This window comes from Procambarus clarkii, chromosome 59 (genome assembly GCF_040958095.1).
Source record: "Procambarus clarkii isolate CNS0578487 chromosome 59, FALCON_Pclarkii_2.0, whole genome shotgun sequence".
In the NCBI taxonomy this organism is placed as follows: domain Eukaryota; kingdom Metazoa; phylum Arthropoda; class Malacostraca; order Decapoda; family Cambaridae; genus Procambarus; species Procambarus clarkii.
This window is the reverse complement of record NC_091208.1, coordinates 30,572,925-30,598,001: the sequence shown is the minus strand read 5'-3', so window position 1 is coordinate 30,598,001 and position 25,077 is coordinate 30,572,925. Positions and strand designations below refer to the sequence as shown.

At 58.9% G+C, this 25,077-nt stretch overlaps 1 protein-coding gene across 1 annotated transcript in view; it reads left to right on the top strand.

Moving 5' to 3' along the window:
• The window catches only part of ft (cadherin-related tumor suppressor fat), a 552,840-nt gene that overhangs the window by 489,670 nt on the left and 38,093 nt on the right, over positions 1–25,077 (top strand). The window contains exons 8-9 of the mRNA XM_069307072.1: positions 18,582–18,762; positions 24,123–24,285. Of these exons, the coding sequence (XP_069163173.1) occupies positions 18,582–18,762; positions 24,123–24,285 (344 nt within the window). The remainder of the gene's footprint in view (positions 1–18,581; positions 18,763–24,122; positions 24,286–25,077) is intronic.

Genomic DNA, 25,077 nt, shown 5'->3' with positions numbered 1-25,077 from the left:
TGTCACCCTGGATAATGTCACCCTGGATAATGACACCCTGGATAATGTCACCCCTGGATAATGTCACCCTGGATAATGTCACCCTGGATAATGTCACCCTGGATAATGCCATTATATTCGTCATCACCCTCGCCCACTCTTTAATTACTAGTATTAATAACTCTTTAATTGCCAGTTACTTCCGCCTAACGCTGCCCGTGTGGCAATTAACGGCCCAATCGCTACCGTCCGCTCCGCTAGTGATGACTAAATGAATTTATCTCCGCTTCTTGTCGTTAGCAGCAGGTGAGGGGAGGTGGCGGGTCCTGTTCCCCCTTGTTTGTGTCCATCCCTCCCCCCCCCTGGTGGTCCAGGCTGGTGTTTGTGCCCCCCCTGGTGGTCCAGGCTGGTGAGGGGAGGTGGCGGGTCCTGTTCCCCCTTGTTTGTGTCCATCCCTCCCCCCCCCCTGGTGGTCCAGGCTGGTGAGGGGAGGTGGCGGGTCCTGTTCCCCCTTGTTTGTGTCCATCCCTCCCCCCCCCCCTGGTGGTCCAGGCTGGTGTTTGTGCCCCCCCTGGTGGTCCAGGCTGGTGTTTGTGTCCCCCTTGGTGGTCCAGGCTGGTGTTTGTGCCCCCCCTGGTGGTCCAGGCTGGTGTTTGTGCCCCCCCTGGTGGTCCAGGCTGGTGTTTGTGCCCCCCTGGTGGTCCAGGCTGGTGTTTGTGTCCCCCTTGGTGGTCCAGGCTGGTGTTTGTGCCCCCCTTGGTGGTCCAGGCTGGTGTTTGTGCCCCCCTGGTGGTCCAGGCTGGTGTTTGTGCCCCCCTGGTGGTCCAGGCTGGTGTTTGTGCCCCCCTGGTGGTCCAGGGTGGTGTTTGTGTCCCCCTTGGTGGTCCAGGCTGGTGTTTGTGCCCCCCCTGGTGGTCCAGGCTGGTGTTAGTGGCCCCCTGGTGGTCCAGGCTGGTGTTTGTGCCCCCCTGGTGGTCCAGGCTGGTGTTTGTTGCCCCCCTGGTGGTCCAGGCTGGTGTTTGTGCCCCCCTGGTGGTCCAGGCTGGTGTTTGTGCCCCCCTGGTGGTCCAGGCTGGTGTTTGTGCCCCCCTGGTGGTCCAGGCTGGTGTTTGTGCCCCCCTGGTGGTCCAGGCTGGTGTTTGTGCCCCCCTGGTGGTCCAGGCTGGTGTTTGTGCCCCCCTGGTGGTCCAGGCTGGTGTTTGTTGCCCCCCTGGTGGTCCAGGCTGGTGTTTGTGCCCCCCTGGTGGTCCAGGCTGGTGTTAGTGGCCCCCTGGTGGTCCAGGCTGGTGTTTGTGCCCCCCTGGTGGTCCAGGCTGGTGTTTGTTGCCCCCCTGGTGGTCCAGGCTGGTGTTTGTGCCCCCCTGGTGGTCCACGCTGGTGTTTGTGCCCCCCTGGTGGTCCAGGCTGGTGTTTGTGCCCCCCTGGTGGTCCAGGCTGGTGTTTGTGCCCCCCTGGTGGTCCAGGCTGGTGTTTGTGCCCCCCTGGTGGTCCAGGCTGGTGTTTGTTGCCCCCCTGGTGGTCCAGGCTGGTGTTTGTGTCCCCCTGGTGGTCCAGGCTGGTGTTTGTGCCCCCCCTGGTGGTCCAGGCTGGTGTTAGTGGCCCCCTGGTGGTCCAGGCTGGTGTTTGTGCCCCCCTGGTGGTCCAGGCTGGTGTTTGTTGCCCCCTGGTGGTCCAGGCTGGTGTTTGTGCCCCCCTGGTGGTCCAGGCTGGTGTTTGTGCCCCCCTGGTGGTCCAGGCTGGTGTTTGTGCCCCCCTGGTGGTCCAGGCTGGTGTTTGTGCCCCCCTGGTGGTCCAGGCTGGTGTTTGTTGCCCCCCTGGTGGTCCAGGCTGGTGTTTGTGTCCCCCTGGTGGTCCAGGCTGGTGTTTGTGTCCCCTGGTGGTCCAGGCTGGTGTTTGTGTCCCGCTGGTGGTCCAGGCTGGTGTTTGTGTCCCCTGGTGGTCCAGGCTGGTGTTTGTGCCCCCCTGGTGGTCCAGGCTGGTGTTTGTGTCCCCCTGGTGGTCCAGGCTGGTGTTTGTGTCCCCCTGGTGGTCCAGGCTGGTGTTTGTGCCCCCCTGGTGGTCCAGGCTGGTGTTTGTGCCCCCCTGGTGGTCCAGGCTGGTGTTTGTGTCCCCCTGGTGGTCCAGGCTGGTGTTTGTGTCCCCAGGTGGTCCAGGCTGGTGTTTGTGTCCCCTGGTGGTCCAGGCTCTTGTTTGTGTCCCCCTGGTGGTCCAGGCTGGTGTTTGTGTCCCCTGGTGGTCCAGGCTGGTGTTTGTGTCCCCCCCTGGTGGTCCAGGCTGGTGTTTGTGTCCCCCCCTGGTGGTCCAGGCTGGTGTTTGTGCCCCCCCTGGTGGTCCAGGCTGGTGTTTGTGCCCCCTGGTGGTCCAGGCTGGTGTTTGTGTCCCCTGGTGGTCCAGGCTGGTGTTTGTGTCCCCTGGTGGTCCAGGCTGGTGTTTGTGTCCCCTGGTGGTCCAGGCTGGTGTTTGTGTTCCCTGGTGGTCCAGGCTGGTGTTTGTGCCCCCCTGGTGGTCCAGGCTAGTGTTTGTGTCCCCTGGTGGTCCAGGCTGGTGTTTGTGCCCCCCTGGTGGTCCAGGCTGGTGTTTGTGTTCCCTGGTGGTCCAGGCTGGTGTTTGTGTCCCCTGGTGGTCCAGGCTGGTGTTTGTGCCCCCCTGGTGGTCCAGGCTGGTGTTTGTTGCCCCCCTGGTGGTCCAGGCTGGTGTTTGTTGCCCCCCTGGTGGTCCAGGCTGGTGTTTGTGTCCCCCTGGTGGTCCAGGCTGGTGTTTGTGTCCCCCTGGTGGTCCAGGCTGGTGTTTGTGTCCCCCTGGTGGTCCAGGCTGGTGTTTGTTGCCCCCCTGGTGGTCCAGGCTGGTGTTTGTTGCCCCGCTGGTGGTCCAGGCTGGTGTTTGTGTCCCCCTTGGTGGTCCAGGCTGGTGTTTGTGTCCCCCTGGTGGTCCAGGCTGGTGTTTGTGCCCCCCTGGTGGTCCAGGCTGGTGTTTGTGTCCCCCTGGTGGTCCAGGCTGGTGTTTGTGTCCCCCAGGTGGTCCAGGCTGGTGTTTGTGTCCCCCTGGTGGTCCAGGCTGGTGTTTGTTGCCCCCCTGGTGGTCCAGGCTGGTGTTTGTTGCCCCCCTGGTGGTCCAGGCTGGTGTTTGTGTCCCCCTTGGTGGTCCAGGCTGGTGTTTGTGTCCCCCTGGTGGTCCAGGCTGGTGTTTGTGCCCCCCTGGTGGTCCAGGCTGGTGTTTGTGCCCCCCTGGTGGTCCAGGCTGGTGTTTGTGTCCCCCCTGGTGGTCCAGGCTGGTGTTTGTGCCCCCCTGGTGGTCCAGGCTGGTGTTTGTGCCCCCCTGGTGGTCCAGGCTGGTGTTTGTTGCCCCCCCTGGTGGTCCAGGCTGGTGTTTGTGCCCCCCTGGTGGTCCAGGCTGGTGTTTGTGCCCCCCTGGTGGTCCAGGCTGGTGTTTGTTGCCCCCCTGGTGGTCCAGGCTGGTGTTTGTGCCCCCCTGGTGGTCCAGGCTGGTGTTTGTGTCCCCCTGGTGGTCCAGGCTGGTGTTTGTGTTCCCTGGTGGTCCAGGCTGGTGTTTGTGTCCCCCTGGTGGTCCAGGCTGGTGTTTGTGCCCCCCTGGTGGTCCAGGCTGGTGTTTGTGCCCCACCTGGTGGTCCAGGCTGGTGTTTGTGCCCCCCTGGTGGTTCAGGCTGGTGTTTGTGCCCCCCCTGGTGGTCCAGGCTGGTGTTTGTGTCCCCTGGTGGTCTAGGCTGGTGTTTGTGCCCCCCCTGGTGGTCCAGGCTGGTGTTTGTGTCCCCTGGTGGTCCAGGCTGGTGTTTGTGTCCCCTGGTGGTCCAGGCTGGTGTTTGTGTCCCCTGGTGGTCCAGGCTGGTGTTTGTGTCTCCCTGGTGGTCCAGGCTGGTGTTTGTGTCTCCCTGGTGGTCCAGGCTGGTGTTTGTGTCCCCCCCCCACCTGGTGGTCCAGGCTGGTGTTTGTGTCCCCCCCTGGTGGTCCAGGCTGGTGTTTGTGCCCCCTGGTGGTCCAGGCTGGTGTTTGTGTCCCCTGGTGGTCCAGGCTGGTGTTTGTGTCCCCTGGTGGTCCAGGCTGGTGTTTGTGTCCCCTGGTGGTCCAGGCTGGTGTTTGTGTCCCCTGGTGGTCCAGGCTGGTGTTTGTGTCCCCCTGGTGGTCCAGGCTGGTGTTTGTGTCCCCCTGGTGGTCCAGGCTGGTGTTTGTGTCCCCCCCCACCTGGTGGTCCAGGCTGGTGTTTGTGTCCCCCTGGTGGTCCAGGCTGGTGTTTGTGTCCCCTGGTGGTCCAGGCTGGTGTTTGTGCCCCCCCCCCCTGGTGGTCCAGGCTGGTGTTTGTGTCCCCTGGTGGTCCAGGCTGGTGTTTGTGTCCCCTGGTGGTCCAGGCTGGTGTTTGTGTCCCCTGGTGGTCCAGGCTGGTGTTTGTGTCCCCTGGTGGTCCAGGCTGGTGTTTGTGTCCCCCCCCCTGGTGGTCCAGGCTGGTGTTTGTGCCCCCTTGGTGGTCCAGGCTGGTGTTTGTGCCCCCCTTGGTGGTCCAGGCTGGTGTTTGTGCCCCCCCTGGTGGTCCAGGCTGGTGTTTGTGCCCCCCCTGGTGGTCCAGGCTGGTGTTTGTGCCCCCCCTGGTGGTCCAGGCTGGTGTTTGTTGCCCCCCTGGTGGTCCAGGCTGGTGTTTGTGTCCCCCTGGTGGTCCAGGCTGGTGTTTGTGTCCCCCTGGTGGTCCAGGCTGGTGTTTGTGCCCCCTGGTGGTCCAGGCTGGTGTTTGTGCTCCCCTGGTGGTCCTGGCTGGTGTTTGTGCCCCTCCTGGTGGTCCAGGCTGGTGTTTGTGCCCCCCCTGGTGGTCCAGGCTGGTGTTTGTGCCCCCCCTGGTGGTCCAGGCTGGTGTTTGTGTCCCCCTGGTGGTCCAGGCTTGTGTTTGTGCTCCCCTGGTGGTCCAGGCTGGTGTTTGTGCCCCTCCTGGTGGTCCAGGCTGGTGTTTGTGCCCCCCCTGGTGGTCCAGGCTGGTGTTTGTGCCCCCCCTGGTGGTCCAGGCTGGTGTTTGTGCCCCCCTGATTGTCCAGGCTGGTGTTTGTGCCCCCCCTGGTGGTCCAGGCTGGTGTTTGTTGCCCCCCTGGTGGTCCAGGCTGGTGTTTGTGCCCCCCTGGTAGTCCAGGCTGGTGTTTGTGTCCCCCTGGTGGTCCCGGCTGGTGTTTGTTGCCCCCCTGGTGGTCCAGGCTGGTGTTTGTGCTCCCCTGGTGGTCCAGGCTGGTGTTTGTGCCCCCCCTGGTGGTCCAGGCTGGTGTTTGTGTCCCCCTGGTGGTCCAGGCTGGTGTTTGTTACCCCCTGGTGGTCCAGGCTGGTGTTTGTGCCCCCCTGGTGGTCCAGGCTGGTGTTTGTGCCCCCCCCTGGTGGTCCAGGCTGGTGTTTGTGCCCCCCTTGGTGGTCCAGGCTGGTGTTTGTGTCCCCCCTGGTGGTCCAGGCTGGTGTTTGTGCTCCCCTGGTGGTCCAGGCTGGTGTTTGTGCCCCCCTTGGTGGTCCAGGCTGGTGTTTGTGCCCCCCTGGTGGTCCAGGCTGGTGTTTGTGCTCCCCTGGTGGTCCAGGCTGGTGTTTGTGCCCCCCTGGTGGTCCAGGCTGGTGTTTGTTGCCCCCCTGGTGGTCCAGGCTGGCGTTTGTGCCCCCCTGGTTGTCCAGGCTGGTGTTTGTGCCCCCCTGGTGGTCCAGGCTGGTGTTTGTTGCCCCCCTGGTGGTTCAGGCTGGTGTTTGTTGCCCCCCTGGTGGTCCAGGCTGGTGTTTGTGCCCCCCTGGTGGTCCAGGCTGGTGTTTGTGTCCCCCCTGGTGGTCCAGGCTGGTGTTTGTTGCCCCCCTGGTGGTCCAGGCTGGTGTTTGTGCCCCCCTGGTGGTCCAGGCTGGTGTTTGTGCCCCCCTGGTGGTCCAGGCTGGTGTTTGTGCCCCCCTGATGGTCCAGGCTGGTGTTTGTTGCCCCCCTGGTGGTCCAGGCTGGTGTTTGTGCCCCTTGGTGGTCCAGGCTGGTGTTTGTTGCCCCCCTGGTGGTCCAGGCTGGTGTTTGTGCCCCCCTGGTGGTTCAGGCTGGTGTTTGTTGCCCCCCTGGTGGTCCAGGCTGGTGTTTGTGCCCCCCTGGTGGTCCAGGCTGGTGTTTGTGTCCCCCCTGGTGGTCCAGGCTGGTGTTTGTTGCCCCCCTGGTGGTCCAGGCTGGTGTTTGTGCCCCCCTGGTGGTCCAGGCTGGTGTTTGTGCCCCCCTGGTGGTCCAGGCTGGTGTTTGTGCCCCCCTGGTGGTCCAGGCTGGTGTTTGTTGCCCCCCTGGTGGTCCAGGCTGGTGTTTGTGCCCCCCTGGTGGTCCAGGCTGGTGTTTGTGCCCCCCTGGTGGTGCAGGCTGGTGTTTGTGCCCCCCTGGTGGTCCAGGCTGGTGTTTGTTGCCCCCCCGGTGGTCCAGGCTGGTGTTTGTGCCCCCCTGGTGGTCCAGGCTGGTGTTTGTGCCCCCCTGGTGGTCCAGGCTGGTGTTTGTTGCCCCCCTGGTGGTCCAGGCTGGTGTTTGTGCCCCCCCTGGTGGTCCAGGCTGGTGTTTGTGTCCCCCTGGTGGTCCAGGCTGGTGTTTGTGTCCCCCTGGTGGTCCAGGCTGGTGTTTGTGTCCCCCTGGTGGTCCAGGCTGGTGTTTGTGCCCCTCCTGGTGGTCCAGGCTGGTGTTTGTGTCCCCCTGGTGGTCCAGGCTGGTGTTTGTGTCCCCCTGGTGGTCCAGGCTGGTGTTTGTGCCCCCCTGGTGGTCCAGGCTGGTGTTTGTGCCCCCCTGCTGGTCCAGGCTGGTGTTTGTTGCCCCCCTGGTGGTCCAGGCTGGTGTTTGTGTCCCCCTCCCTGGTAGGTAGCCAGGGGGGGTCCGGGTTGTCTAGTGGGTACGCAGCTCGTCCTCGACTCAAGTCCATTCCATCCAGCGGTCGACCCCACAGACGCATTCATAAATTTTAACATGCTGTTCATTCAAAACGAGAATTTTCTCAAGTATAAATTAATATTATAATATATTAGCATATTGTGTATATATAGACATAGGTTAGGTTAGGTGTTTAGGTTCTGTTGGCGATTATTTGTATTTGTAGTACGTGGGTGAAGCATTTACAGCGTTGTGGTTCGAACAAAAGTCGTCAGTGAAGCACTTGTTCCGGAAGTGTTCGAACGTCATCAGTTGTGAGTCGTGTGTAAATCGTTTGGCATTTATGAACCAACCCGTCCTCCAAACAAAGATCCAAAAGTGATTCCATCCACCCGCCAATCCCCCAGGTGTCTATGAATGAAAAGCGGTTTACACACGACTCACAACTGCTGACGTTCGAACATATCCGGAACAAGTGCTTCACTGACGACTTTTGTTCGAACCACAACGCTGTAAATGCTTCACCCACGTACTACAAATACAAATAATCGCCAACAGAACCTAAACACCTAACCTAACCTATGCCTATATATGCACAATATGCTAATATATTATAATATTAATTTATACTTGAGAAAATTCTCGTTTTGAATGAACAGCAAGTAAAAATTTATGAATGCGTCTGTGGGGTCGACCGCTGGATGGAATGGACGTGAGTCGAGGACGGGTTGCATGAACACCTGGGTGGTTTGGCGGGTGGATGGAATCACCTTTGGGTCTTTGCCTGGAGGACGGGCTGGAGGACGGGCTGGTGGACGGGCTGGGGGACGGGCTGGAGGACGAGCTGGAGGACGGACTGGAGGACGGACTGGAGGACGGACTGGGGTAGGAGGATGGTAGTAAACAGAACAGACTTCCCTTGTCTTGTATGTTTAATAAATTATTAGTCGAGCAGAATACGTGAACCCTTATGGTTGGTACTTGGCTTCCCTGATGGTTGGTACTGGGCTTCCCTGGTGGTTGGTACTGGGCTTCCCTTATGGTTGGTACTGGGCTTCCCTGATGGTTGGTACTGGGCTTCCCTTATGGTTGGTACTGGGCTTCCCTTATGGTTGGTACTGGGCTTCCCTGGTGGTTGGTACTGGGCTTCCCTTATGGTTGGTACTGGGCTTCCCTGGGGGTTGGTACTGGGCTTCCCTTATGGTTGGTACTGGGCTTCCCTGATGGTTGGTACTGGGCTTCCCTGGGGGTTGGTACTGGGCTTCCCTTATGGTTGGTACTGGGCTTCCCTGATGGTTGGTACTGGGCTTCCCTGGTGGTTGGTACTGGGCTTCCCTGGTGGCTTGGTACTGGGCTTCCTTGATGGTTGGTACTGGGCTTCCCTGGTGGTTGGTACTGGGCTTCCCTTATGGTTGGTACTGGGCTTCCCTTATGGTTGGTACTGGGCTTCCCTTATGGTTGGTACTGGGCTTCCCTGATGGTTGGTACTGGGCTTCCCTTATGGTTGGTACTGGGCTTCCCTGATGGTTGGTACTGGGCTTCCCTGGGGGTTGGTACTGGGCTTCCCTTATGGTTGGTACTGGGCTTCCCTGATGGTTGGTACTGGGCTTCCCTGGTGGTTGGTACTGGGCTTCCCTGGTGGCTTGGTACTGGGCTTCCTTGATGGTTGGTACTGGGCTTCCCTGGTGGTTGGTACTGGGCTTCCCTGGTGGTTGGTACTGGGCTTCCTTGATGGTTGGTACTGGGCTTCCCTGGTGGTTGGTACTGGGCTTCCCTGGTGGTTGGTACTGGGCTTCCTTGATGGTTGGTACTGGGCTTCCCTGGTGGTTGGTACTGGGCTTCCCTGGTGGTTGGTACTGGGCTTCCCTGGTGGCTTGGTACTGGGCTTCCCTGGTGGTTGGTACTGGGCGTCCCTGGTGGCTTGGTACTGGGCTTCCCTGGTGGTTGGTACTGGGCTTCCCTGGTGGTTGGTACTGGGCGTCCCTGGTGGCTTGGTACTGGGCTTCCCTGGTGGCTTGGTACTGGGCTTCCCTGATGGATGGTACTGGGCTTCCCTGGTGGCTTGGTACTGGGCTTCCCTGATGGATGGTACTGGGCTTCCCTGATGGATGGTACTGGGCTTCCCTGATGGTTGGTACTGGGCTTCCCTGATGGTTGGTACTGGGCTTCCCTGATGGTTGGTACTGGGCTTCCCTGATGGTTGGTACTGGGCTTCCCTGATGGTTGGTACTGGGCTTCCCTGATGGTTGGTACTGGGCTTCCCTGATGGTTGGTACTGGGCTTCCCTGATGGTTGATACTGGGCTTCCCTGGTGGTTGGTACTGGGCTTCCCTGGTGGCTTGGTACTGGGCTTCCCTGATGGATGGTACTGGGCTTCCCTGATGGATGGTACTGGGCTTCCCTGATGGACGGTACTTGGCTTCCCTGATGGTTGGTACTGGGCTTCCCTGATGGTTGGTACTGGGCTTCCCTGATGGTTGGTACTGGGCTTCCCTGATGGATGGTACTGGGCTTCCCTGATGGTTGGTACTGGGCTTCCCTGATGGTTGGTACTGGGCTTCCCTGATGGTTGATACTGGGCTTCCCTGGTGGTTGGTACTGGGCTTCCCTGGTGGTTGGTACTGGGCTTCCCTGATGGTTGGTACTGGGCTTCCCTGATGGTTGGTACTGGGCTTCCCTGATGGTTGGTACTGGGCTTCCCTGGTGGTTGGTACTGGGCTTCCCTGGGGGTTGGTACTGGGCTTCCCTGATGGTTGGTACTGGGCTTCCCTGGTGGCTGGTACTGGGCTTCCCTGGTGGCTGGTACTGGGCTTCCCTGGTGGCTGGTACTGGGCTTCCCTGGTGGTTGGTACTGGGCTTCCCTGGTGGAAACAGTCCTCTCAAGCAGTCCTTGCAAGAGTGGTCCCCAAGCCCCCGCTCAAGCAGTCCTTGCAAGAGTGGTCCCCAAGCCCCCGCTCAAGCAGTCCTTGCAAGAGTGGTCCCCAAGCCCCCGCTCAAGCAGTCCTTGCAAGAGTGGTCCGCAAGCCCCCGCTCAAGCAGTCCTTGCAAGAGTGGTCCCCAAGCCCCCGCTCAAGCAGTCCTTGCAAGAGTGGTCCCCAAGCCCCCGCTCAAGCAGTCCCTGCAAGAGTGGTCCGCAAGCCCCCGCTCAAGCAGTCCTTGCAAGAGTGGTCCCCAAGCCCCCGCTCAAGCAGTCCTTGCAAGAGTGGTCCCCAAGCCCCCGCTCAAGCAGTCCTTGCAAGAGTGGTCCGCAAGCCCCCGCTCTAGCAGTCCTTGCAAGAGTGGTTCCCAAGCCCCCGCTCAAGCAGTCCTTGCAAGAGTGGTCCCCAAGCCCCCGCTCAAGCAGTCCCTGCAAGAGTGGTCCGCAAGCCCCCGCTCAAGCAGTCCTTGCAAGAGTGGTCCCCAAGCCACCGCTCAAGCAGTCCTTGCTAGAGTGGTCCCCAAGCCCCCGCTCAAGCAGTCCTTGCAAGAGTGGTCCCCAAGCCCCCGCTCAAGCAGTCCCTGCAAGAGTGGTCCGCAAGCCCCCGCTCAAGCAGTCCTTGCAAGAGTGGTCCCCAAGCCACCGCTCAAGCAGTCCTTGCAAGAGTGGTCCCCAAGCCCCCGCTCAAGCAGTCCCTGCAAGAGTGGTCCGCAAGCCCCCGCTCAAGCAGTCTTCGCAAGAGTGGTCCGCAAGCCCCCGCTCAAGCAGTCCCTGCAAGAGTGGTCCGCAAGCCCCCGCTCAAGCAGTCTTTGCAAGAGTGGTCCGCAAGCCCCCGCTCAAGCAGTCCTTGCAAGAGTGGTCCCCAAGCCACCGCTCAAGCAGTCCTTGCTAGAGTGGTCCCCAAGCCCCCGCTCAAGCAGTCCTTGCAAGAGTGGTCCCCAAGCCCCCGCTCAAGCAGTCCCTGCAAGAGTGGTCCGCAAGCCCCCGCTCAAGCAGTCCTTGCAAGAGTGGTCCCCAAGCCACCGCTCAAGCAGTCCTTGCAAGAGTGGTCCCCAAGCCCCCGCTCAAGCAGTCCCTGCAAGAGTGGTCCGCAAGCCCCCGCTCAAGCAGTCCCTGCAAGAGTGGTCCGCAAGCCCCCGCTCAAGCAGTCTTTGCAAGAGTGGTCCGCAAGCCCCCGCTCAAGCAGTCCTTGCAAGAGTGGTCCGCAAGCCCCCGCTCAAGCAGTCTTTGCAAGAGTGGTCCGCAAGCCCCCGCTCAAGCAGTCCCTGCAAGAGTGGTCCGCAAGCCCCCGCTCAAGCAGTCTTTGCAAGAGTGGTCCGCAAGCCCCCGCTCAAGCAGTCCTTGCAAGCGTGGTCCGCAAGCCCCCGCTCAAGCAGTCTTTGCAAGAGTGGTCCGCAAGCCCCCGCTCAAGCAGTCCTTGCAAGCGTGGTGCCGGAGGAGAAGGGAACACTGTTGCAGCAGACGATGCGAGACAGTGAGAGCGGCAGGAAGGTCCGTCACGCCGCCATCTTGCCCCATAGATGAGACACACCACTAACATCCTCCAGCCAAGACTCCCGCAAGGGGAAACAGACCCAACTCTCAGCTCATCGACGGCCAGAGTTGCACGCTGCATCACACGCTGGCCTAGGCTCGTGTGGGATAAGGAGTAGACCTATAATTATTGCTGTATTTACGCCGGGTGGGATCCCGGCGGAATGGTCACCCATCCTGTTAGCGTTGTGGGTGAAGACTCCAGTGTGGGGCGGCGCCCTTGTGGCCGGGGTCCAGCAGGCGCTGAGGGAGCAGACCGTCCTCCTGAAGTGTCCCAACGTCCAGAAACTGACGTACTAAAGCGCCCTTATCCTAACCTGCCAGAGGATCCAAAACCTGTATTGGGGTTGAGGATGACCCTGTATTAGGGTGGAGGGTGACCCTGTATTGGGGTGGAGGCTGACCCTGTATTGTGGTGGAGGGTGACCCTGTATTGTGGTGGAGGATGACCCTGTATTGGGGTGGAGGATGACCCTGTATTGTGGTGGAGGGAGACCCTGTATTGTGGTGGAGGGTGACCCTGTATTGTGGTGGAGGGTGACCCTGTATTGGGGTGGAGGGAGACCCTGTATTGTGGTGGAGGGTGACCCTGTATTGTGGTGGAGGGAGACCCTGTATTGTGGTGGAGGGTGACCCTGTATTGTGGTGGAGGGTGACCCTGTATTGTGGTGGAGGATGACCCTGTATTGGGGTTGAGGATGACCCTGTATTAGGGTGTAGGGTGACCCTGTATTGTGGTGGAGGGCGACCCTGTATTGTGGTGGAGGGTAACCCTGTATTGTGGTGGAGGGTGACCCTGTATTGTGGTGGAGGGTGACCCTGTATTGTGGTGGAGGGAGACCCTGTATTGTGGTGGAGGGTGACCCTGTATTGTGGTGGAGGGTGACCCTGTATTGGGGTGGAGGGTGTCCCTGTATTGTGGTGGAGGGTGACCCTGTATTGGGGTGGAGGGTGTCCCTTTATTGGGGTGGAGGGTGACCCTGTATTGTGGTGGAGGGTGACCCTGTATTGGGGTGGAGGGAGACCCTGTATTGTGGTGGAGGGTGACCCTGTATTGTGGTGGAGGGTGACCCTGTATTGGGGTGGAGGGTGTCCCTGTATTGTGGTGGAGGGTGACCCTGTATTGGGGTGGAGGGTGTCCCTTTATTGGGGTGGAGGGTGACCCTGTATTGTGGTGGAGGGTGACCCTGTATTGGGGTGGAGGGAGACCCTGTATTGTGGTGGAGGGTGACCCTGTATTGGGGTGGAGGCTGACCCTGTATTGTGGTGGAGGGTGACCCTGTATTGTGGTGGAGGGTGACCCTGTATTGGGGTGGAGGGTGACCCTGTATTGGGGTGGAGGGTGACCCTGTATTGGGGTGGAGGGTGACCCTGTATTGGGGTGGAGGCTGACCCTGTATTGGGGTGGAGGCTGACCCTGTATTGGGGTGGAGGGTGACCCTGTATTGGGGTGGAGGCTGACCCTGTATTGTGGTGGAGGGTGACCCTGTATTGTGGTCGAGGGTGACCCTGTATTGTGGTGGAGGGTGTCCCTGTATTGGGGTGGAGGGTGACCCTGTATTGGGGTGGAGGGTGACCCTGTATTGTGGTGGAGGGTGACCCTGTATTGTGGTGGAGGGTGACCCTGTATTGGGGTGGAGGGTGACCCTGTATTGGGGTGGAGGGTGACCCTGTATTGGGGTGGAGGGTGACCCTGTATTGGGGTGGAGGGAGACCCCCTGTATTTGGGTGGAGGGTGACCCTGTATTGTGGTGGAGGGTGACCCTGTATTGGGGTGGAGGGTGACCCTGTATTGGGGTGGAGGGTGACCCTGTATTGTGGTGGAGGGTGACCCTGTATTGGGGTGGAGGGTGACCCTGTATTGTGGTGGAGGGTGACCCTGTATTGGGGTGGAGGGTGACCCTGTATTGGGGTGGAGGGTGACCCTGTATTGTGGTGGAGGGTGACCCTGTATTGGGGTGGAGGGTGACCCTGTATTGTGGTGGAGGGAGACCCCTGTATTGTGGTGGAGGGTGACCCTGTATTGTGGTGGAGGGTGACCGCGCGTGAAGGGGGCGGAACCCCCACCACGCCTGCCCACCACTTTCTCCTCTGCGTAAACTTAGAGGTTTACCAGCACATCAAAAGCTTCCGGTGTCGTTAGCCAAGCCAGTTATCTCCCAGCTGGCGAATCATCGTTACATCCCTCGTTATGTGGGCTGGGTGATGCAGCCTCCTTCATCTGGGACGAGATTCACGAAGCAGTTACTCAAGCACTTACGAACGAGCCCTGTTGCTTATGCATAATGCATAAGCAACAGGGCTCCATTAAGGAACATATAATCTCTTCCTACAACCAGACCATCACCAGAGAAGTCTTAAGAAACAACACAGAAATCATCGATAGGTACGGCGATAGCTGGCGGCTTGACATCTGCGAGGCACTACACATCAAAAAGTCAACACCAACAATCAACAGCCAATTAATGCACAACTATATTCTACCCACTTCAAGACCCCGAACCAATATGGAAGCAGCAAGAGGAAGTATGGGCCAATAGACCTTCTGCAGTTACTTCCGTTCATATGTTCACTTATCCAATGTATACCGATTGTTTCGTGTTCTGTCTTGTGTTTGTCACCTCACCCAAAACTTTTGTACCATATCACCTCATCCAATAGAGTATGAGTACGAAGAATTTGTGTGTAAATTAAGTCTTTGAAAATGTAATACGAATTACGAAACGCGTTCAGGCGTCAGGCAATTAAAAAATGAATTTCGGAGAATTGTTATTTTTATTACCACCGACAGTGAAGAAAAACATAAGAAATGTTGAGAAGATTCGTGTTAGAATTATTAATCTTACCTTTTCGGTCATATTCAACAACATATTATATATATATATATATATATATATATATATATATATATATATATATATATATATATATATATATATATATATATATATATATATATATATATATATATATATATATATATATATATATATATATATATATATATATATATATATTTTAATAGGGAAGGGAGTACCACCTCTGGCTGGAAGAAGGGGGACCCATAGCCTCGGAGGAAACCACACATAACGCATTGGAGGGAATGTGGATCCCCTCCAATACAGTTTCTGTGTGCTTTTCTCCTACCACCCCCTTCCCTTTTTTTTTCCTTTATTGTGTATTTAAAGGTTACAAAACATACAAGACAAATGCCTAAAGGTTATGGATTTCTTGAAGCTCCTCCGCTTCTGGACAGGAACCGAGGACGCAGCAAGCATTTCCCCTCTGGATCGCCACACTGAGACGCTGAAATAAAAAATTGGAAGCCCTTGGGTCTCTGGTGACGCCAATGAGCTTGGAACCCAATTCCTTGAGAAATCCCAAGGCACTCTTGCCCCAGGGGCCATGCGTCTCAGACGCTATGGGAACAAAGAGGTATTGACCTTCCAGTCGCCTGTACTTGAGTGATTTTGCTGTTTCCCTGTGGTTGGCCGCGCCACCTGCTTGATCAGCTCCGAAGTGTACATAGGTGTCAGCCAGGGTGGATACACATGTGTAGTCCCACACCAACTGTCTACCCTCCTTCCATGAGTATATGGTGATGCCATCAGGGCGAAGTGCGGGGAAATCCGGGTTTTGGACCCCTAGGATGCGAGGTTCTCTCTCCGCTGGGCACCCAGCTGAGACGAGGCTTCTCTTGATGATGTCATTGACCTCGTTGTGTCTTGCATGCCAGCCCTTTGTGCTTCTGCAATGCAACCCATGCAGTCCGTATTGGTCTGCTTCCACCCTGTTGCAAATACACTTGTATTCAGTGTGAATTGGGGCACCAAGGCGGAGGGCCACTGCTACACGAAGGGATTCTGGATCTAGGCGCGTGCCCATTGCAGACATGGGTACTGCCAGGAGGAAGTCTCCTGCATGGGGGGCACGCACTGCTCTGAGGCGGGCTTTCTCCTTGTCTGATGTTGCGACGCTGAGCATGGCATCAGCTACTTTTTCCACTAGAGGGTGGTCCCAGCCGGACTGTTTGTGTTGTTTTGTTGGCTCTATAATGGTTGCTGGGGCTGCAAGAACATTCCACTGATTTGAACATTCAGTGAAAGCAGGATCGTGTATTCCTGCTGAATCTCTCAGGGTTGCAGGTAAAATATCTCTGACGAGGTCGTGCGATGCATGAGAGGAGGAATGGAAGGCTGGTGTATATATATATATATATATATATATATATATATATATATATATATATATATATATATATATATATATATATATATATATATATATATAATATATATATGTTCTTCCAATGGGCGTTGTTTGTTCATAAATAGTAAAAGCAGTAATGAATGAGTGAAGGTGAGAGTGAAGGGTAGTCAAGGGTGGGGTCCCCCATTACCCACTATTTACACCATCATCACAGCTCCCATTACCCAGGTAACACTTTCCCCATTACGTAACAAAGAGGCAATTTACACGGTGAAATCCGCTCTTAGAGCAGCTCTCTCTCCAGAGACACGCGGGGCACACGGAATCAATAAAGGTTTACATCGCCGGGAGAGAATCTTATCTTAACCCGTACCTCGAGGCCAGGTTCACGTGGCCTGTACTCACCCAGTACTCACCTGGTACTCACCCAGTACTCACCTAGTACTCACCTGTGTCAGTAGTGTGAGGCTAGACAGGAACCTCTCTCAGGCTTAATGCCTCACGTGGCGATGAGATAAGATGTTCACCACTGTTGCTTTCCATAAGGCACTCTTTACCCATGTGTTCCCCGGTGTATACATGGCCACCTTACCCATGTGCTCCCTGGGGTGCTCCCTGGGGGTGCTCCCTGGGGTGCTCCCTAGGGTGCTCCCTGGGGTGCTCCCTGGGGTGCTCCCTAGGGTGCTCCCTAGGGTGCTCCCTGGGGTGCTCCCTGGGGTGCTCCCTGGGGTGCTCCCTGGGGTGCTCCCTGGGGTGCTCCCTGGGGTGCTCCCTGGGGTGCTCCCTGGGGTGCTCCCTAGGGTGCTCCCTGGGGTGCTCCCTGGGGTGCTCCCTGGGGTGCTCCCTGGGGGTGCTCCCTGGGGTGCTCCCTGGGGGTGCTCCCTAGGGTGCTCCCTGGGGTGCTCCCTGGGGGTGCTCCCTAGGGTGCTCCCTGGGGTGCTCCCTGGGGTGCTCCCTAGGGTGCTCCCTGGGGTGCTCCCTGGGGTGCTCCCTGGGGTGCTCCCTAGGGTGCTCCCTGGGGTGCTCCCTAGGGTGCTCCCTGGGGTGCTCCCTGGGGTGCTCCCTGGGGTGCTCCCTAGGGTGCTCCCTGGGGTGCTCCCTGGGGTGCTCCCTGGGGTGCTCCCTGGGGTGCTCCCTGGGGTACTCCCTGGGGTACTCCCTGGGGTGCTCCCTAGGGTGCTCCCTGGGGTGCTCCCTGGGGTGCTCCCTGGGGTGCTCCCTGGGGGTGCTCCCTGGGGGTGCTCCCTGGGGTGCTCCCTGGGGGTGCTCCCTGGGGGTGCTCCCTGGGGTGCTCCCTGGGGTGCTCCCTAGGGTGCTCCCTGGGGTGCTCCCTGGGGTGCTCCCTGGGGTGCTCCCTGGGGTGCTCCCTGGGGTGCTCCCTGGGGTGCTCCCTGGGGTGCTCCCTGGGGGTGCTCCCTGGGGTGCTCCCTGGGGTGCTCCCTGGGGTGCTCCCTAGGGTGCTCCCTGGGGGTGCTCCCTGGGGTGCTCCCTGGGGTGCTCCCTGGGGGTGCTCCCTGGGGTGCTCCCTGGGGTGCTCCCTGGGGGTGCTCCCTGGGGTGCTCCCTGGGGTGCTCCCTGGGGTGCTCCCTAGGGTGCTCCCTGGGGTGCTCCCTGGGGTGCTCCCTAGGGTGCTCCCTAGGGTGCTCCCTGGGGTGCTCCCTAGGGTGCTCCCTGGGGTGCTCCCTGGGGTGCTCCCTGGGGGTGCTCCCTGGGGTGCTCCCTGGGGTGCTCCCTGGGGTGCTCCCTAGGGTGCTCCCTGGGGTGCTCCCTGGGGTGCTCCCTGGGGGTGCTCCCTGGGGTGCTCCCTGGGGTGCTCCCTAGGGTGCTCCCTGGGGTGCTCCCTGGGGTGCTCCCTGGGGTGCTCCCTGGGGGTGCTCCCTGGGGTGCTCCCTGGGGTGCTCCCTGGGGTGCTCCCTGGGGTGCTCCCTAGGGTGCTCCCTGGGGTGCTCCCTAGGGTGCTCCCTGGGGTGCTCCCTAGGGTGCTCCCTAGGGTGCTCCCTGGGGGTGCTCCCTAGGGTGCTCCCTGGGGTGCTCCCTAGGGTGCTCCCTGGGGTGCTCCCTGGGGTGCTCCCTAGGGTGCTCCCTGGGGTGCTCCCTAGGGTGCTCCCTGGGGTGCTCCCTGGGGTGCTCCCTAGGGTGCTCCCTGGGGTGCTCCCTAGGGTGCTCCCTGGGGTGCTCCCTAGGGTGCTCCCTGGGGGTGCTCCCTGGGGGTGCTCCCTGGGGTGCTCCCTGGGGGTGCTCCCTGGGGTGCTCCCTAGGGTGCTCCCTGGGGTGCTCCCTGGGGTGCTCCCTAGGGTGCTCCTACAATAAGAAAATGACATGTTCCCTGACATTTCTCTCTCATTGCCTTGATTACGGAGTTATGAAGAGTTATGACACATGTTGCCTCATGTGTTGTGATGCAACACTCATCAGCGTAAAGTGTCTCCTCGTGTCAACTGTTCTTACGGCTCCTGACACACTCATAACAATTAGTTCAAATGTTTGTTAACAAAATTGTTCAACAAGCTGTTTGATTCATTGTGTATTGATGTAACTAGCAGAGATTGTTGATCTCTCGCAAAACCGTTGATAATATTTGTTGTCTGATACTATATTTACATCTGGAAGCAATTAACACCAGTCAGTACAGCAGGAAGCTCGCGTTCTGCAAGTCGGAGTTCAATCCCCCAATGGACCACACGGTTGGGCACCTTACATTCCTTTCCCATCGTTCCATCCCAACTCTTTAACCCCATGTGTAGAGAGAGAGAGAGAGCGAGAGAGACTGAGAGAGAGACTGAGAGAGAGAGAGACTGAGAGAGAGAGAGACTGAGAGAGAGAGAGACTGAGAGAGAGAGAGACTGAGAGAGAGAGAGACTGAGAGAGAGAGAGAGAGAAAGAGAGACTGAGAGAGAGAGAGAGAGAGAGAGAGACTGAGAGAGAGAGCGAGAGAGAGAGAGAGAGAGAGAGAGAGAGAGAGAGAGAGAGAGAGAGAGAGAGAGAGAGAGAGAGAGAGAGAGAGAGAGAGCCAGAGAGAGCCAGAGAGAGAGCGAGAGAGAGAGAGAGATGACTGGTACTGACCAACACAGTGTTGACAGCATGACAGACAGGTGTTGCACGGTTGCAGGCACGCCCAGACTGACGGGCACGGGCACCATCTCCGTGCTGGTGCAGGACGAGAACGACCACGCGCCGAGGTTCGACAAGGAGCAGTACGAGGCCGTGGTGAGCGAGTCCGTGGCGCCCGACACGCAGGTCATTGTGGTGGTGGCCACCGACAGCGACGCCGGCACCAACGCTAAGATCAGGTAGGTCTTGCTCATGTCTCCTGCGCCGGGTCTACCGTCTGCCCCAACCCTCTTGTCAACACCAGGGTCCTCCTCCTCCTTGTCAACACCAGGGTCCTCCTCCCCCTTGTCAACACCAGGGTCCTCCCCCTTGTCAACACCAGGGTCCTCCCCCTTGTCAACACCAGGGTCCTCCCACCTTGTCAACACCAGGGTCCTCCTTGTCAACACCAGGGTCCTCCCCCTTGTCAACACCAGGGTCCTCCACCTTGTCAACACAAGGGTCCTCCCCCTTGTCAACACCAGGGTCCTCCTCCCCCCCTTGTCAACACCAGGGTCCTCCCCCTTGTCAACACCGGGGTCCTCTTCCTTGTCAACACCAGGGTCCTCCACCTTGTCAACACCAGGGTCCTCCTCCTTGTCAACACCAGGGTCCTCCCCCTTGTCAACACCAGGGTCCTCCCCCTTGTCAACACCAGGGTCCCCCCCTTGTCAACACCAGGGTCCTCCCCCCCCTTGTCAACACCAGGGTCCTCCTCCCCCTTGTCAACACCAGGGTCCTCCCCCCTAGTCAACACCAGGGTCCTCCTCCCCCTTGTCAACACCAGGGTCCCCCCCCCCTTGTCAACACCAGGGTCCTCCTCCCCTCTTGTCAACACCAGGGTCCTCCCCCTTGTCAACACCAGGGTCCTCCTCCTTGTCAACACCAGGGTTCTCCTCCCCCTTGTCAACACCAGGGACCTCCCCCTTGTCAACACCAGGGTTCTCCTCCCCCTTGTCAACACCAGGGTCCTCCCCCTTGTCAACACCAGGGTCCTCCTCCCCCCTTGTCAACACCAGGGTTCTCCTCCCCCTTGTCAACACCAGGGATCTCCCCCTTGTCAACACCAGGGTCCTCCTCCTTGTCAACACCATTGTCCTCCTCCCCCCTTGTCAACACCAGGGTTCTCCTCCCCCTTGTCAACACCATGGACCTCCCCCTTGTCAACACCAGGGTTCTCCTCCCCCTTGTCAACACCAGGGTCCTCCCCTTTGTCAACACCAGGGTCCTCCTCCCCCCTTGTCAACACCATGGTCCTCCCCCTTGTCAACACCAGGGTCCTCCTCCTTGTCAACACCATTGTCCTCCTCCCCCCTTGTCAACACCAGGGTCCTCCCCCTTGTCAACACCAGGGTCCTCCTCCCCCTTGTCAACACCAGGGTCCTCCTCCTTGTCAACACCATTGTCCTCCCCCTTGTCAACACCAGGGTCCTCCTCCCCCTTGTCAACACCAGGGTCCTCCCCTTTGTCAACACCAGGGTCCTCCCCCTTGTCAACACCAGGGTTCTCCTCCCCCTTGTCAACTCCAGGGTCCTCCTCCATGCCAACACCAGGGTCCTCCCCTTTGTCAACACCAGGGTCCTCCTCCTTGTCAACACCAGGCTCCTCCCCCCTTGTCAACACCAGAGTCCTCCCCCTTGTCAACACCAGGGTCCTCCCCCTTGTCAACACCAGGGTTCTCCTCCCCCTTGTCAACACCAGGGTCCTCCCCCCCCTTGTCAACACCAGGGTCCTCCTCCCCCCTTGTCAACACCAGGGTCCTCCCCCTTGTCAACACCAGGGTCCTCCCCCTTGTCAACACCAGGGTTCTCCTCCCCCTTGTCAACACCAGGGTCCTCCCCCTTGTCAACACCAGGGTCCTCCTCCCCCCTTGTCAACACCAGGGTTCTCCTCCCCCTTGTCAACACCAGGGATCTCCCCCTTGTCAACACCAGGGTCCTCCTCCTTGTCAACACCATTGTCCTCCTCCCCCCTTGTCAACACCAGGGTTCTCCTCCCCCTTGTCAACACCAGGGACCTCCCCCTTGTCAACACCAGGGTTCTCCTCCCCCTTGTCAACACCAGGGTCCTTCCAATTGTCAACACCAGGGTCCTCCCCCCTTGTCAACACCAGGGTCCTCCCCTTTGTCAACACCAGGGTCCTCCTCCCCCCTTGTCAACACCATGGTCCTCCCCCTTGTCAACACCAGGGTCCTCCTCCTTGTCAACACCATTGTCCTCCTCCCCCCTTGTCAACACCAGGGTCCTCCCCCTTGTCAACACCAGGGTCCTCCTCCCCCTTGTCAACACCAGGGTCCTCCTCCTTGTCAACACCATTGTCCTCCCCCTTGTCAACACCAGGGTCCTCCTCCCCCTTGTCAACACCAGGGTCCTCCCCTTTGTCAACACCAGGGTCCTCCCCCTTGTCAACACCAGGGTTCTCCTCCCCCTTGTCAACTCCAGGGTCCTCCTCCATGCCAACACCAGCGTCCTCCCCTTTGTCAACACCAGGGTCCTCCTCCTTGTCAACACCAGGCTCCTCCCCCCTTGTCAACACCAGAGTCCTCCCCCTTGTCAACACCAGGGTCCTCCCCCTTGTCAACACCAGGGTTCTCCTCCCCCTTGTCAACACCAGGGTCCTCCCCCCCCTTGTCAACACCAGGGTCCTCCTCCCCCCTTGTCAACACCAGGGTCCTCCCCCTTGTCAACACCAGGGTCCTCCCCCCTTGTCAACACCAGGGTCCTCCTCCCCCCTTGTCAACACCAGGGTCCTCCCCCCTTGTCAACACCAGGGTCCTCCCCCTTGTCAACACCAGGGTCCTCCCCCCTTGTCAACACCAGGGTCCTCCCCCCTAGTCAACACCAGGGTCCTCCTCCCCCCTTGTCAACACCAGGGTCCTCCCTCCTTGTCAACACCAGGGTACTCCTCCCCCCTTGTCAACACCAGGGTCCTCCCCCCAAGTCAACACCAGGGTCCTCCTCCCCCCTTGTCAACACCAGGGTCCTCCCCCCTTGTCAACACCAGGGTACTCCTCCCCCCTTGTCAACACCAGGGTCCTCCCCCTTGTCAACACCAGGGTCCTCCCCCCTTGTCAACACCAGGGTCCTCCCCCTTGTCAACACCAGGGTCCTCCCCCCTTGTCAACACCAGGGTCCTCCCCCCTTGTCAACACCAGGGTCCTCCTCCTTGTCAACACCAGGGTCCTCCCCCCTTGTCAACACCAGGGTCCTCCCCCCTTGTCAACACCAGGGTCCTCCTCCTTGTCAACACCAGGGTCCTCTTCCCCCTTGTCAACACCAGGGTCCTCCCCCCTAGTCAACACCAGGGTCCTCCTCCCCCCTTGTCAACACCAGGGTCCTCCCCCCTTGTCAACACCAGGGTCCTCCCCTTTGTCAACACCAGGGTCCTCCTCCTTGTCAACACCAGGCTCCTCCCCCCTTGTCAACACCAGGGTCCTCCTCCTTGTCAACACCAGGGTCCTCCTCCTTGTCAACACCAGGGTCCTCCTCCTTGTCAACACCAGGGTCCTCCCCCTTGTCAACACCAGGGTCCTCCTCCTTGTCAACACCAGGGTCCTCCTCCTTGTCAACACCAGGGTCCTCCCCCCTTGTCAACACCAGGGTCCTCCTCCTTGTCAACACCAGGGTCCTCTTCCCCCTTGTCAACACCAGGGTCCTCCCCCCTTGTCAACACCAGGGTCCTCCCCCCTTGTCAACACCAGGGTCCTCCACCTTGTCAACACCAGGGTCCTCCTCCTTGTCAACACCAGGGTCCTCCTCCTTGTCAACACCAGGGTCCTCTTCCCCCTTGTCAACACCAGGGTCCTCCTCCTTGTCAACACCAGGGTCTTCCTCCTTGTCAACACCAGGGTCCTCCCCCCTTGTCAACACCAGGATCCTCCTCCCCCTTGTCAACACCAGGGTCCTCCTCCCCCTTGTCAACACCAGGGTCCTCCTTGTCAACACCAGGCTCCTCCCCTCTTGTCAACACCAGGGTCCTCCTCCTTGTCAACACCAGGGTCCTCCTCCCCCTTGTCAACACCAGGGTCCTCCTCCTTGTCAACACCAGGGTCCTCTTCCCCCTTGTCAACACCAGGGTCCTCCTCCTTGTCAACACCAGGCTCCTCCCCCCTTGTCAACACCAGGGTCCTCCTCCTTGTCAACACCAGGGTCCTCCTCCCCCTTGTCAACACCAGGGACCTCCTCCTTGTCAACACCAGGGTCCTCTTCCCCTTTGTCAACACCAGGGTCCTCCTCCTTGTCAACACCAGGCTCCTCCCCCCTTGTCAACACCAGGGTCATCCTCCTTGTCAACACCAGGGTCCTCCCCCCTTGTCAACACCAGGGTCCTCCTCCCCCCTTGTCAACACCAGGGTCCTCCTCCTTGTCAACACCAGGGTCCTCCTCCTTGTCAACACCAGGGTCCTTCCCCCTTGTCAACACCAGGGTCCTCCCCCCTTGTCAACACCAGGGTCCTCCACCTTGTCAACACCAGGGTCCTCCTCCTTGTCAACACCAGGGTCCTCTTCCCCCTTGTCAACACCAGGGTCCTCCTCCTTGTCAACACCAGGGTCCTCCCCCTTGTCAACACCAGGGTCCTCCCCCTTGTCAACACCAGGGTCCTCCTCCTTGTCAACACCAGGGTCCTCCCCCCTTGTCAACACCAGGGTCCTCCCCCCTTGTCAACACCAGGGTCCTCCACCTTGTCAACACCAGGGTCCTCCTCCTTGTCAACACCAGGGTCCTCCCCCTTGTCAACACCAGGGTCCTCCCCCTTGTCAACACCAGGGTCCTCCCCCCTTGTCAACACCAGGGTCCTCCTCCTTGTCAACACCAGGGTCCTCCTCCTTGTCAACACCAGGGTCCTCCCCCCTTGTCAACACCAGGGTCCTCCTCCCCCTTGTCAACACCAGGGTCCTCCCCCCTAGTCAACACCGGGGTCCTCCCCCCTTGTCAACATCAGGGTCCTCCCCCTTGTCAACACCAGGGTCCTCCCCCCTAGTCAACACCAGGGTCCTCCTCCCCCCTTGTCAACACCAGGGTCCTCCCCCCTTGTCAACACCAGGGTCCTCCTCCCCCCTTGTCAACACCAGGGTCCTCCTCCTTGTCAACACCAGGGTCCTCCTCCCCCCTTGTCAACACCAGGGTCCTCCCCCCTTGTCAACACCAGGGTCCTCCCCCCTTGTCAACACCAGGGTCCTCCTCCTTGTCAACACCAGGGTCCTCCCCCTTGTCAACACCAGGGTCCTCCTCCCCCTTGTCAACACCAGGGTCCTCCCCCCTTGTCAACACCAGGGTCCTCCTCCCCCCTTGTCAACACCAGGGTCCTCCTCCTTGTCAACACCAGGGTCCTCCCCCTTGTCAACACCAGGGTCCTCCTCCCCCTTGTCAACACCAGGGTCCTCCCCCCTTGTCAACACCAGGGTCCTCCCCCCATGTCAACACCAGGGTCCTCCTCCCCCTTGTCACCATCGTATACCCTAGCCAGCTGTCAAGACTGACCCTATACCCTTGCCAGCCGTCTAGAGAGACCCGTCACCTGCAGGGAACTGTCCAGTGCTAACCCTCGACCCGTCCACAGGTACTCCCTGGTAGAGGGCGGTGCTGGGGTCTTCATGGTGGAGGAATGGACCGGGATCATCCGGTCCATCGCGCGGCTGGACCGGGAGTCTGTGTCCCGGTACACCCTGGTCCTGGAGGCTCGAGACTCCTCCCTCACAGAGCCGCGCTCTGCCACCACCCAGGTCAGTCCTCATTTGTGCTCTAGAGTCCTCATTAGTGCTCTAGAGTCCTCATTAGTGCTCTAGAGTCCTCATTAGTACTCTAGTGTGCTCTAGAGTCCTTATTAGTGCTCTAGTGTGCTCTAGAGTCCTTATTAGTGCTCTAGTGTCCTCATTAGTGCTCTAGAGTCCTCATTAGTACTCTAGTGTGCTCTAGAGTCCTCATTAGTACTCTAGTGTGCTCTAGAGTCCTCATTAGTGCTCTAGAGTCCTCATTAGTGCTCTAGTGTGCTCTAGTGTCTTCATTAGAACTCTTGAGCCCTCATTAGTGATCCAATGTGCTCTAGAGTCCTCATTAGTGCTCTAGTGTGCTCTAGAGTCCTCATTAGTGCTCCAGTGTGCTCTAGAGTCCTCATTAGTGCTCCAGTGTGCTCTAGAGTCCTCATTAGTGCTCCAGTGTGCTCTAGAGTCCTCATTAGTGCTCCAGTGTGCTCTAGAGTCCTCATTAGTGCTCCAGTGTGCTCTAGAGTCCTCATTAGTGATCCAATGTGCTCTAGAGTCCTCATTAGTGCTCCAGTGTGCTCTAGAGTCCTCATTAGTGCTACAGTGTGCTCTAGAGTCCTCATTAGTGTTACAGTGTGCTCAAGAGTCCTCATTAGTGCTCCAGTGTGCTCTAGAGTCCTCATTAGTGCTCTAGAGTCCTCATTAGTACTCTAGTGTGCTCTAGAGTTCTCATTAGTGCTCCAGTGTGCTCTAGAGTCCTCATTAGTGCTCCAGTGTGCTCTAGAGTCCTTATTAGTGCTCTAGAGTCCTCAT